Below are 14,259 nucleotides of genomic sequence, written 5' to 3'. Positions count from 1 at the left end.
CTTACTTCTATATAGTGCACCATGTTTTTTATGTACTTTTTTATTATCTGGGCAATGTGGATATCACATCTCAAACTGTTGTCAATCTCTACTCCTAAAAGTTTGGTGTGATTTACAGGTGAGGCAGTGGTCTTGTTTCTGGACATAATATTAAATAAGGGTTGTGGTACAGTGGATCTGGGAGGTTGGAAAAGGAGAAGTTTTGTTTTGTTGGGATTCAAAATTAGGTGGGAATTGCTAAGCCAAGCTTTGACAAAAGAAAAATAATCTTGTGTTTAAGAATGAAGTTCCTTTAAGGAGGAAGCTGCACATATTAGCATGGAATCATCTGTGTATTGCATGATAGAGGCAGCTAGTGTAGAATTATGGCGTTTGTTTGTGAACAGGAAGAACAGGAGTCCTAGGATGGATTCTTGGGGAACTGAAAAAGAGAAATCCATGGTATCCCTCGAAGTCTCAGAAAAACCAGTATGCAACCTATACTGGGTTCAAAACAAAGAAGAAGAAACTTTGCAGTGTGGAGAGTATGATGTCCATTTCATAGATTATGTTATGCATTTAGTTCACTTAATAAAAAGTGAAGTGTAAAATATAACTATAAAATACATGCTACAAAATAATCAAAAAGAAAATAGTAGGTAGTCCATAGTTGAGTTAAAAATGGAATATAGAATATTCCAATTTCAATAAAGTAGAGAATGACTAACTGTAGAGGCAGAAGCTCCTTTAGCAAACAGGATGGCCAGAAATGATAAAACCTTTTCCTTTTCTACAGAAGCCAAAAAAGGGTCGAGACCATTATCACAAGACCAGATTGAGAATCTCTTCCCCTTACTGAGGTAGTTTTTCCTGGTGGATGGTTTATGTGATGCCAGAAAAATGTTTTGCCCCGGGGATGGTATATTAGTATGCCTGCTGACTACCGGAATTGGAGGAACCAAGCAGTTAGCTTTGAGACTTTGAAGATTGGAATGCACCAGTCCCCGAGGGTGAGACAGAAGATCTGGAACTGGGTCCAGAATCCATGGACGGTGAACTAGATGAGGCCATAAAAAGGGAAAACAAATGTGTTTAGGCCAGTAGGGTACAATGAGGCTCACTTTGCTTCTCAACATGGCTGCTTTCTTGAGAAAGAGTGGGATCACAGGGAACGGAGGGAAGGCATACAGAAGACCTGGGCCCGGGCCATGGAGGAGAAGACCATCTCTCAGGGACTCAACCTGAGGGGGGATTAGGGCAAAGTAGCTTCTGCACTTGTTTTGGAGTGATGCAAACAGGTCGCAGCAAGGTTGGACCCAGCAACGAAAGATCTTCTTTGTGATATCGGGATTGAGAGACAACTCGTGAAGCAGTAGAATGCACCTACTTAGTTTGTCCACTATCATGTTTGAACTTCCTGGGATGTGCATTGCTATCAGAAAGCGGTTGGAGGCAATGGCCCATTGCCACACTCTGAGGGCTTCTCAACACAGGGGGTAGGATTTGTTTCCCCTTGTTTGTTGATGTACTAGACTACGGACAAGTTGTCTGGCTGGACTGTAATTGTTCCCTGAGGGAGGACCGATGATTGAAATGTCTACCACACTAATAGCACTGCCCTCAACTCCAGGACGGTGATATGCAGTGCTTGGGACTGTTTTTCCCAGATGCAGCCGTGATCATTATGGCCTTGGGTTGAAGACTGACAAAGGGGTGGCCCAAACGAATTTCTTTGTATTCCATCTACCAAGAGAGGTCCTTTTTGCAGCGACTGGTGACAAAAATGGGGTAGTTCACTGAATATGTTAGAACAGACCACTGATTTGCAAGAAGCCACTGCAGTAACCTCATGTGGAATCTCACTAGTGGGACCAGAGTGATAGCGGTTGCCAAGGACCCAAACGCTTGAGGCACCAGTAAGGCTGGTACTTTGTGCATAGGATAGAATGTACTTGGGATTTTATCTTCTGTAATCTGTGAAGGACGAGGGAGGCTACACATGAAAGGGTGTTTAAACAAGCTCCTATGAATTCCATGTCCTGAGAGAGAATCAGATGACTTTGTATGACTGATCATGATGCCAAGACACAGAAACAATTGTAGGGTGAATTCCACTGTCTGAAACAGTAGATGTCTGGTGGAAGCAGTGATAAGCCAGTCATCTAGATATGGAAGCACCCAGAATCTGTGTAGTCTCAAATAAGCTGTTACTACTGCCATACATTTGGTGAGCACCCTGGGGGCTGTGGTGAGACCAAAGGGCAGCACCCTAAACTGAAAGTGAATGGCCCCTAGCCGAAAGCAGAGAAACTTTCTTGAGTGTTTGCCCATCCTTATGTGGTAATACCATCTTGAAGGTCTATCGAGTACATCCAATCAGAACCATGACTATCTGGAATTTGGACTGCTGAACAAATTTGTTTTGAATGCTGAGATCCAGAATTGGTCTCCAGTCCTCTGTCTTTTTTGGTACTAAAATGAACCTTGAGTAAAATCCGGATCCCACCTGGTCTGGTGGGACTTCCTGGATGACTCTTTTTTTCTAGCAGCTTTTGTATTTCTTAAGGCTGCTTGGCCCCTCTGATTGGGTGGAACATCAGGGAGTCTCGTTCAAGTTCTTGGACAAAGAGTGAAGGGAATAAGGTAACCTCTGGTAATAATTATCAGCACCTAGGCATCTGTGGTTATTTGTCGCCAGGCTGTTGGGTGCAAAGAAAATCTTCCCTCGACTGCATCCAGAGGTAAGGAATTGGGCCCCCTTTCAGCAGCGCTGATAGGGGTGGCCAGAGAAGGACTCCCTAGAACCCTGATTCTGCAGGTCAGTCCAGCCTTGAGGATGGTGTTTTCCATTAGAGCTCCCCCCTCTGCCCTGAGGGGAGTCTGCACCATGTGTGTCCTAGAAAGGCCTCTGGGACTTTTTAAACGACATCTTCCTCCTTCCTCTGATTCCTAGAATAGGATCGTTGGGGAGCAGAAAAATGTATGCCCACTGCAGACAGGGTTTTTCTATCTTTCTCACACCTGGTTAGTTTCTCTGACTTTGGGGCCAGACAAAGAAGATCCAGCAAAAGGAGCATTGACAAAGGAAGACTTGAATAGCTCTGCAAACTCACACAGATGCATCCAAGCACGTAGATGAACTGCAACACCTGAACCGGCTGACCCGGTTGCCCCTTTGGCTGCATGTGCAATAAAATTCATAGACGAATTAGAAATAGATTCCAGGGTAGCTAACTGGGAGGGCAATTCTTCCTGGACCCCTATACAGCTCTAATAGCTCCTGATCAGATCCCTCTGGAGCCCAGTGAAATGTGCCATGAAATTCAAAGACCTAAGAATGAAGGTTGATGACGCATAAACCCGCTTTCCAAACCTATCACTTTTGACTCTCAGTTAGAGGAATGAACAGGGGAAATTTCCTCATCTAGTTCCTTTTTAGTGGCAGCCGCCACCACCATGGCATCTACTGCTAGTCCTTTCATCCAGTGGTGGTGTTCCTCAGGAGTGGAGAGTATGTTTATCTGCCCTCCGGGGAATTGGTACTATCGAATCAGGGGCCTTCCAAGCCTGCTGAGCAATTAACTTAATGAGACTATCAGCGGGAAGAGTCACCCAGGAAGTAGATGGGCGAGCTCTGAAGGCTTGCAAGTACACAGACTCTTCAGAGGTAGTGTCTTTGGGCTTCCAGTTACCCCTCTGTTTCAGGATCTCTAGAATGTCTCCAAAGGAGATGTCTTTCAGGGGTGATGGGGGGGGGACCCTCCCCATCATCGAAATCCGTGTCCTCGGTGATGGACTCTTCAGGGGAGTCCAAGTGTTTCCACTTATACAGCTTCTTCCGAGGTGATATCTGAAGAGGACTCAGAAGAAGGATGATCCTTAGTCGGAATCTCTTGCATCCCTTGGAGCTCGCTGTCTGGGTACAGAGGTTGGTGGAACCTCCAAGTAAGCAGAGGTCATGGGGTGAGACTCCGGTAACATAGCAGCCACCTGGGAACTTGCAGTGGCGAAACCCTCTCCAAAGCTTGAAAGGCAGGCCTCCCTGAGGAGGGATGGGAGCCCAGAACAGACAGACAAACTTGGAACTGGGGTCACACCCCACTCAGATAGCCCCTCCTTCAAAGCCGGAGCCAAGTAAAGACCCCGACCCATAGCCATTGCAGTTCAAAGAGGTAATAAAAAACAGGAGTCATCTCAAACTCCCCTGGATCCGCCAGCAGAAGCACAATCCTGGGAACAGTCGGTTCAAAAGCCACTGAGGGAGTCAGAGCTGTGCCCAGAACCAAAGACAAGGATGTTGTCAGTGCCAGGGCCATATGAACATGTGTGGTCAGTGTCGGGGGGAAAACTACCCTGCTCCATGTGGGAGAGGGGGCTGAGAAGATGGAGGAAGACCTCTAGCTGTCAGAAGCTGATCCACCAACCTCACTACATCAATTTCAGAAAGACTCCTGGTGGAGCGAATGGAAAGTCTGGAGGGAAATTCTGGCCTTTCTATAAATGGGCTAGTAAGCTGACCAAGGAAAGGGTCCACAGAAGGAGAATATATCATTCTGGATGTGTAGAAAGTTTCAGTCTGACACCGAAGTAGAAGGTATAACTTGCAGAGCAAATGGAAATGTTGGCACCGAACATGGAATCTAAGGAAGCCGGTGGCGATGTCAGTGCTGCTACCGCTGCCGGTGCTGTAGCTGGTGTTGATGGCACCGAAGTAGTGGTTGGAGTCGAGGAATCAGTCCATTCCATGAGTTTCATAACCTTTGGTTTCAGTTCTGAAGAGGAACCAAGAGATGGGTACTTATGTTTTTTAGATGTCGGTTCCAATGGAGACATCAGCAGTGAATGAATAGTTTTTGAACCAGAGACATTAGGAGACTAATTGGCCTTAAACAGAGATTCTTCAAAGGGGGGCTTTAAGAAGCCCTTTAAGTATGAGTTTATTAAAATGCTCTATCAGGGCTTTAGCACTGATGCCCTGGCAGACAGAGCACTCTAAATCTAAATGAGGAGCACCCAAACAATAAACACAAGAATCGTGCCTGTCAGAGTTGGGCATTTTTCTGCTGCACTCTTGGCACTGCTTAAATCCAGTGGTAGACTTAGATTTTTGTGCTGCAATAAAAGAAAGGAAGAAAGAAAGGCAGTCAGTCAATACATTACATACACACACACACACAGAAAAGGTGGGTAGATAAAGGCTAAGAAATATTAAAGAGATATTAACTAAGACAGATAGACAAATAATGAATCATTTTAAGATTTTACTTAGCTGCAAGAGAAGAGCCAGCTGATGCGTCTTTCTATAAGAGCGACAAACGAGATCCGAAGTAATGTAGAAAGGGGCATTGTGGGTAGAATATTAGGTCGAGAGTTTTTTTTGGCTGGTGAGAGGTATATAACAGCCAAATCAGTTCAGAGGATTGGAACCATAACCCAAGAGTCAAGAACAGATGAAGATTCTGAAGAAGTCCCAGTGTGTAGGGATGAAAGCACTTAATTCTCTTTATTGTTTTGTTAAAACGTCAGTAAAGCTCGTGTTTTTACGTAGCCTTCATGATTTCAGAGTTTGGGTGTCCGACTGCAGTGATATTATTTGGATAGTTTTGGTTGTCTTTATACCACTGCATTTTCCGTACTTTTCATATATTTTTTAATAGATGAAGATTGACAACATCAGACCATAATTTATGAAGTGAACATCACACCCTCTACACTGCAAAGTTTCTTCTTGGTTTGGTTTGATTCTTTTGGAACCCTTACAGTCACAGAAAGAAGAAGGGAGAGGATATTTTGCCATTGGACTGACTGCTGGCGGCCAGACAGGTAGCTCTGGAACCAGGTAATAGCGGGCTGACTTAGATTTAGATCAGACAGAACATTAATTAGTTTGCTGTGTGAAATCAGGTCCAACGCTTTTGAAAGGTCCAAAAAGGTAGCAGCTACAAGTTTACCATTATTTCTGTGTTGGTTTACAGTATTGGTGAAAGACATCAGAGCAGTCACAGTACTGTAAAAGGGAGGAAAGCCATGTTGGGTATTAGACAGAAGTTTGTATGTAGGTAATCCATAATTTGAGTATGTATACAGCTCCCTAGAATATTAGACAGAGGGGATTAAATTGCTATGGGGTGGTAACTAGTCAGTTCTGTAGCTGTACCCCGTTTATGTAGTAGAATAATGTGAGAGGTTTTCCAGATCTCTGGAACAAGATTTTCAGATATAGATCTGTTAATGAGTATGGCAATAGAGTAGGCTGTGGCTTCTGCTGCAGTTTTAAGAAATTTATCTGGAAGTTCATCTACAGCTAATGTTGTAGGTTTTAATTTTCAAAGCAGTTTTTTAAGGTGGCTGTGGAGACTGGTTGAAAGGTTTTAATGTTACTGTGTGATTTAGGTGGATCAACATTGGTGGAGGAGTTTTGAAGGTTGGAAAAGGCTTTGGATGGACTTGGTAAAGTATTTATTGAACTGTGTAGCTATGTTTTCTGAGGATTTTCTGTTAGTGGGGGAGGGGGATGCTAGCTTTACCTAGAAGGAGGATGTTGTTAACAGCTGCCCAGAACTTTTAGGTTCATAGCTAGGTACTAGGCTATGTTTTCTGAGGATTTTCTGTTAGTGGGGGAGGGGGGTGCTAGCTTTACCTAGAAGAAAGATGTTGTTAACAGCTGCCCAGAACTTTTAGGTTCATAGCTAGGTACTAGGCTATCTGCCTGAAGGCATTTATAAGCCTAGCCGGAATGTGTTGGCTTTCGCCACCCCCCTTAGATTAGTTCCCTGTGCCTCTGTCCAGCAGAGCCATTGAAGTGATCCCTGGGGTAAACTTTCTGTTTTCCATCCACTTGTCAAGGTTTCTCCTGAAGAGGGTTAGCGAGGAGCTCTGCCTAATGTAGATTGGAATCTTGTTCCAGAGCATGGGAAGTCTCTGGGACAGGAATCTATCCCTCCAGCACGTCCTATTTATTGTTGTGGTGAGGTTTAGATCCCTGGAGCGTGTGGCTCAAGGGGATATGGTTTTCTTTACGTGGAGCATGTCCATCAATTCTGGATTGGACATGGCCTTGTATGTCAGGCAGAGATCACCTCTGAGTAGGAGGTATGCAACTGAGTACAGCTGGAGTTTCTTCAGTCGAGCTGCATAGGGCATCTGCTTGAGGCCAGTGATCCTCTTGGTGAGGTACTGCTGTGGTCTTTCCAGTAGTTGCAGGTGTCTTGTAAGGTACATCCCAAATGGGGCATTGTACTGTATGATGGGTCTGATGAGTGATGCATAGAGGGGCACAATTACCTCTTTCGATCTGGATGCAAACCCCTTGTTATTAGGTGGGCCACATAGAAGGATTTTCTAACCACTTTGGCAATGTGAATATCAAAGGAGAAGTTACTATCTACTTTGGGTCCCCAGATCTCTTATTATGTCTTCTGTATTTAGGGGGCTACCACCTATGTGGGAGTTTGTGGGTACTTTGTTTTTTCCAAAGGGGATGACTATGCACTTTTTGGCATTTAGCTTGAGGCCATGATTTTGACACCAGGTATCTGTCTCAGTGAGACCCTTTTGGAGGATGTCTGTGTCAGCCGGAGAGTCAGTTATAGCCCCTAGTTTGCAGTCGTCTGCGAACATGGTCAGCCATAGTCCACCTGTGCTTGCCTGTACCTCTGAGAAGTATATGCCGAACAGAAGGGGTCCTAGGACTGAGCCCTGGGGAACGCCACTTGTAACCGGTTTAGAGTCAGACCTAGCTCCCCAACTCTTACCATGTGGGCTCTGTCCGTGAGCCAGCTGGCAACCCATCTCGTGACGTAGGGGTTTATGTTCAGGCTGGTGAGTTTGTCTATAATACCTGAGTGGGGAATGGTGTTGAAGGCCTTTGCAAGGTCTAGGTAGCCTTTCCCTTGTCTATAGCCTTGGTAACTGTCTCAAAGAAGTCCACCAGGTTTAGGAGGCATGATCGACCCTTAATAAACCCGAACTGGGTAGGGTCCAGTGTTTGGAGGTTTTCAATGTCTCTGTTAATGAGATCCATGATGATGCGTTCCATAGCTTTGCAGACCAAGCTAGTCAGGCTTATAGGGTGAGAGTTCCCGGGGTCCGTTGTGGCTCCACCTTTGTGGAGTGGAATAACCATTGCTGTGCACCACTCTGTGGGCACATAGCCTGTGGAGAGGCTGAGTTTAAACAGTGTGTTTAGGTGAGGGGTTAGTTCATCTTTGAGTGCGTGTAGGATGCAGCCTGGGACACCGTCTGGTCCCATTGATGCTGTGTTTTTGGCTTTGCAGAGGGCTGCTTTAACCTGTGTGTCTGTGATTTCAGGGACACTACATTCTTTTGGTATAGTTATGGGCCCTTTTGGGGGTGGGGGGGTGAAGTTTGCACTGAACCTGTCTGCCAGGATGTTGGCCATATCGGTCGGGTCAGTGTATTTTGTGCCATTCTGCACTAAGTCCGAGCAGATCTGAGAATTGCCACTTAGATTCTTGACATAACTAAAGAATGCCTTGTGGTTATCTCTGGAGTCCATGGCAATTTTTCTTTCGAAGCTAGCCTTGGATGATTTTATGAGGGAACGTAGTTTCTTGCTGATACTGATCAGGGATGTCTTCCCTTCTTGGGATTTTACACTTTTCTGTACTAGTTTCCTCCTTCTATTGTACAGCTTGTTTATGGCAGGGGTCCACCAGACTGGTTTCCTTTTCTTGAAGGAGTGAGTCTTGATTTTGTTTGGGATAGCTCGATCCATGCATTCTTGTAGGAGCCTGTAGAGTGCATTAGTAAAGGATTTTGCAGCTTGGACAGCGTTATCCTTTAGCATGGGGGCTTTGAAACTTCCCACCTCGGTCTTAAGTAACGTGAAGTTTGCTTTTGAAAAGTTTTTCACGGTGGTTTCTTTGACTGGGGGTGGTGGCACAATGTGGATATCCAGAGTGATTAATTTGTGGTCAGATCTAACCAGCGAGGGGTTGACCTTCGGTGTGGAACACCGATCGCTCATGTTGGTGATGACCAGGTCCAATATGTTGTCACCTCTGGTGGGGGTGTTGACCAGTTGATCCAGGGCGTTTGAGTTTAAAAATTCTAGGAAATGTTGGGCAAAGAAGTTTGTACTTGAATAGTTCTCCCAGTTAATTTTGGGTAATTGAAATCACCCAACATCAGGGTGCTTGGTAGGACCTTTATGTTTCCAGGAATGCGGAGTGGGGGTCTTGGGACACGGTGGGTGATCTGTAGCAAGCTATACTTTGAATAGCAGTTTTGCCCATTGTTAGTTGCACGTGGATGATCCCTGAAGCATCGTGCTGTGCCACTAACCTGGAGGTGTGGGTATCCTTGATGAATATGGATACTCCCCCACCTTTTGTATTTCAGTCCGGGTTTTGTGTCCGAAATGTATGGTATGAATTGTAGCCTGGTAGTGCTGGGGTGCTCTCTGGAGCCTTAAACCAGGTTTCTGTTACTGCACATATATCGATTTTCTCCATACTGAGGAGTGCCTCAAGTGTGTGAATTTTGAGGTTTAGACTTCTGGCATTGAGTAGCATTACCCTCAGTTTTTTGTTACTTGTGCTATTTACGGCGGCAGGTTTGTCTTTTGAACCTTGTCTAAAAAAGGCACTATGGAGGTGGCAAGAGCCTTGGCCAGTATTCGAAAGCCTAAGGGTGACAGATGTAAGCCGTCTCTAGCGAAGCAGCGTGGCTTGTCGAGTATGTCATCCCAGGCTGACAGACACTGGATCCCCTTTAAATGACACCAGAAGCTTAGCCAATTGTTGAAATTGATAATTTTTTCTCTATACCGTGGTATCATTCTTGGTGAGGGCAGGATGCTACTCAGGGTCATACCGGCCTGGGCTACGTGATCAGAGATCTACTCCATGTCTCTTTTCATGTAGTCCAGGGAGGTACAGCTCAGGTCATTCACACCAACATGGACAATGACAGAGTCATATTTGTACTTGTTCTGAAGTGACCTGAGTGCTTGTGTTATGTGGCGGATCCTGGCACCTGACAGGCAGCTAACAGTAACCTTCTCCTTGTTCAGCCTAGTGGATAGGACATCAGTGTACAAGACTACAGAGTTCCCTATTACTAGTGTGTTGAGTATGTTATTTTGCCATAAGGGCTGTGACTGTGTGGCACACTGGTTTTGTGAAGTATGTGTTTCATGGTTTGTGTTGGGGGGGGGTGGAGGTTGCTTGGATGTCTGCTTTGGAGGTCTCTGTTGCTTCTGTAGATTTTTATTTAGAGCCTCAGAGTATGTTTTCGTGTATTTATGTCTGTTTTTTGCCGGTGCTGGTTTCATAGGTCTGTGTGAGACTGGTGGTGTGATGCAAGTAATTCCCTTCTCCTCTTGAATGCCTGGTCCAGTCTTGGGTTGAGAGAGCTTAGCCTCCAGTTTGGCTGTATAATTGCATCTCTCTCATGTATTAATGTTTGGTGGAAGGAGGAGAGGGTTGTCTGTGTACATGAGGCAATTGCAACATTGCCTCAAAATGCCCAGATTCACTAGTTGGACCGGAGAGTACACCTGAAACTGCCCTTTGGACATGCCTGGACAGGTACAGTGAATGGTTTTACTGATTGGCTGGTAAGGTCGAATAGAGAGCCTTGTCCCTCTCTACAGTATGGGGGGGGGGTCTAGTGCTAAGATTTATTAGTGCTTGCATGAGTTTTGAGCAAGTGCCGGTATGAGAAGTGAATGGTTTGAGTGCTTAAGTTAAAAGTTTGTCTAGTTCCAAGGGAAAAATTCAAGAGTAGACTTTGTGGAGCTGAGAATAGTTTTACTCTAGGTAACCGGCGCTGCCCGGCGTGCAAATGCGGGTTTTATAGCAGGGAAATGAAAGAGATATAAATTAGCCCAAAATGGCCAATAAACTACTAAGTTCTGGGCTGAAACCACTCCTCTAGGGAGGTTGTTTTGTTGCTTGTGGGTTGTTTTGATGCTTAATTTGGATGATGTGGTTGTAATTATTTTTATCTTGTTTAACTAGTCTCTTTGCCTTATTTCTTAATTCTGGGTATGCTTGTTTTGAAGCTTGGGACTTAGTTTTGTGCCATTGGTCCCAGGATTGATTTCTGGTTTTCAATAAACCTTGGTTTCTTTGTTTAGCCAAGAGGCCAAGTTGAGTTTGAGTCTTATATTTCTAGGAAAAGGCGTGCAGGTTTAAAATATCTAGGAATGTAGAGTTAAAGTAGTTAATAGCTTCTTCTAGTCTTAATAACTTGAGTGGTGCCCAGTTACAGCTTCTAAGGGTTGATGTGAAACTGGTGGGGTTAAAGTTTATTTTATTCTTAATTAGGTAGTAAGCTGTGGGTTTTGAGGGATTTATACAATGTCTTAGGAGAAAGGTTGTTTGATGATCATTGAGGCTGTCTGGGAGACAGCCATATTGAAAGGATAGGGCTGGTCTATTTAGTAATATCCAATCGAGTATGAAGTGCCTTTTGGATGAGATGTCATTTCTAGTGGGAGATTGTATAATTTATGTGACTTCATAGAGGTTGATGTGATTTTTAGGATTCTGAGAGTTACAGGTTAGCCAGCCAATGCTGAGATCTCCCATAATGATTGCTTCTTGTGGAAGTGTAGTGGAGGATCAATGCAGAAAGTTTTCAAGTGTGGAGATATTTTTCCAAGTGGAATGTAGGTTCCTATTTTGTTTAGTATTTTTGGCGGTAATCTTCAGTTTGGTAAATATTACTTCACCGTTGTCATGTTTGGGGGTATTTTTATCTAGAGTCTCAACTGTAAGGTGATTTTTATATACAACTACTACATTATATGAAGTATTAAATGAAATAGCACTGACTGATGGAAGGAGGGATGCTCAGCTAGCAAGAACCTAGAAAGTGAGATGTCTCAATGTTACTGCTGGAAAAGCAATTTTTTTCAAAATAAATCATTAAAATAAAGGAGAGAAAGGTTGTTTCTTTTCTTGCAAGCTAATGGCCTAAAGTCTGGCAAAATCAGGATATGTCAACATGGACTATTCCTAATGAGAAGCATCTTATAAGGCCTGCTGAACAGCCACCTGGCTGACACATCTGATGCGTCGGTTTGGTGACTAACCATTAAGCACTTTAGGTTCCCTTGCTTGTATTTCTAAACTTATTGTTCAAGCCAATGCTACCTCCCAGCCACAGTGACAGACAAGGAAAACAAGATTTGCTACAATATACTAAGAATGGACTGAAAGAAAACTTTAGTAATGGCATTGTGGAAGGAAAAGCACATCTGTGTAAGACGCTGGGCCTTCTGCAGCTGAAGCCCAGAAGTCAAAACTAGTACAACATGGATATAAACAAAGAACACTGACAGAAAATATATAAAATAAGTATTAAACTTACCTGTTAAATTTAACTTTGGTATAGGTAGTGGTTCTGTTGGCACTGGATAGGAAGAAAATAAAGTAAACATCCCTCGTCCTATTGGAAGTGCCATAGTCCGCTGACATAACTGCAGCAACCTGAGAAATGCAAAAATAAAAACAGAAACCTGCTTGATTCTTAAACCAGCCTGCAACTTTAGTTTCTTTCTGTTATGACACCACAACAAAGATTTCCCAAATGCTTATTTTTGCATTTCTGAACTATTCCTTGTTTTTACATTCTCTGTATTCCCAAGAAATTATTTACAGTCAATCCCTAAATGACAGCCCAAATCTGAATCCAGTACTAGCAATCAAGCTGGGTTTCACAAAGTTCTTTATTTGTTTGTTTATATATATATTTTTTACATTTGCTTTATTTACCAGTGGAATTCAGGAGGGAAACATGGTCCTGAATGCTCCTTGGGTTATCTACAAATTCAAGAAGTGATGGATAAGGGGGGACACTGGATCTTATGGGGGGGACATCACATGGCTCCCTTTTAAAGCAGTAACATATTTCATCACTCACTGAGTTGCAGACATGTAAATGTTGATATCAACTAGGGAATGCATACCACCTCTTGCACAACATACTGAACAAGATTTCCCGTGAAGGCCTAAAAGCTGTAACTCTAGCCTGTTCTAGAGGCCCTGGAAGGCAACATACAGCCCACAAAAGAATGAACAGGCTGATGGCTACTTAAATTTCCCAATCTAACTTTTCACCTTCCTTATAGATGGCTCCCTGTTGTGGACAGAAAATTGAGTTTTTGCTTGACTCCTCACCATGTTAAGATGTCAGCATGTCACTTTTAATAAACAAAAGTACATATGAACCCATGGTGCCCAAGAGTTCTGGAAGATCTCCAGGGCATATAAAGGTCAACTTTCTTCCCAGTGAAGTCTAACAAATCACTCCAAATGCCTAAGAATGGAGCCTTGCAGAGATAATCCTTGTTTGAGAAGCTTACATTAAGGTTGGATCTGTCAGCCCCAGACAAAACATACCACTTTTATCAGTTTTCTACCAGCCACTAGTTGAGGAGGAGCAGATACAGAAAGAGACAATGGGATAAGACAAGAGGGAGTTCATATTGCAGCTGTTATCTGTCTGAACATTTATGATTATGCTGAGCATATTCAAGGCACTGTACGACATTCATCACAAGAAGCACTGTTCCGGTATGATTCCTTATACATGGGAAGAGCTCTAATACTGAGGAGGTAAGCCTGATCCCCGAGTAGAGAGAAGGTTAGAACATAACCTACAGAAAAGCAGTGACAAACCCTGTCCTGTTCAACGACTGCATGTCTACCTTGTAGTGGTCAGTGAAAGTGAAAATGGTGATCCAAACTGTTTCACATATGCTCAGACGTGAAACTTTTAAAGAAAGCTGTAGTAATGCCTCCCCTAATGGAAAGAGCTCCAACCTGCTGTTTTAGCAATCTGTCAGGATGTTCACAGTAAAATGACAGCAATCTGATTTGCCTTGCTGGAAATACTTCTTTTACTGGTGCAAAAGGAGCTAACACGTTTATCAAAATAACAAAAATAGTACAGATCTATGAGGAACTAACCATAAATATACATGCCTGAATAGATTTACTGCTGTAGTGCTCACATTTAGGATGCATGGTCATTTCTACAAAGTCAGGGATTCTCATAAGTTCTTTTATAGAAATTCTTTAGTGGATTCAGATGTACTGGATCTCAGCAAGAAAGCAACTAAACTCCAAGATCAACCACGATAAGGAGTACACAGTGCATGACAAACTTGGTAAATAGTATATACCTCTGCAACCTTTTCTTTCAGAGCCTTATACTGACAATCCCACATGCTTTCTTATCAACAATCACAGTTGGATAAGAAGAGGATAAAGCAGAGGGAATGCAAGGCAAGGATTTGAAGCAGGA

The 14,259-nt window shown here is 43.6% G+C and overlaps 1 protein-coding gene across 1 annotated transcript in view; it reads right to left on the bottom strand.

Moving 5' to 3' along the window:
• Positions 1–14,259, bottom strand: part of ANAPC1 (anaphase promoting complex subunit 1) — a 3,613,296-nt gene that overhangs the window by 1,518,094 nt on the left and 2,080,943 nt on the right. Inside the window, exon 25 of the mRNA XM_044060160.1 lies at positions 12,322–12,440. Coding sequence (XP_043916095.1) covers positions 12,322–12,440 — 119 coding nt within the window. The remainder of the gene's footprint in view (positions 1–12,321; positions 12,441–14,259) is intronic.

This window comes from Protopterus annectens, chromosome 1.part2 (assembly GCF_019279795.1).
Source record: "Protopterus annectens isolate FY-2018-M chromosome 1.part2, PAN1.0, whole genome shotgun sequence".
Lineage (NCBI taxonomy): Eukaryota > Metazoa > Chordata > Ceratodontiformes > Protopteridae > Protopterus > Protopterus annectens.
The sequence above is the reverse complement of the archived record's forward strand: the minus strand, read 5'-3'. Positions and strand labels throughout refer to the sequence as shown.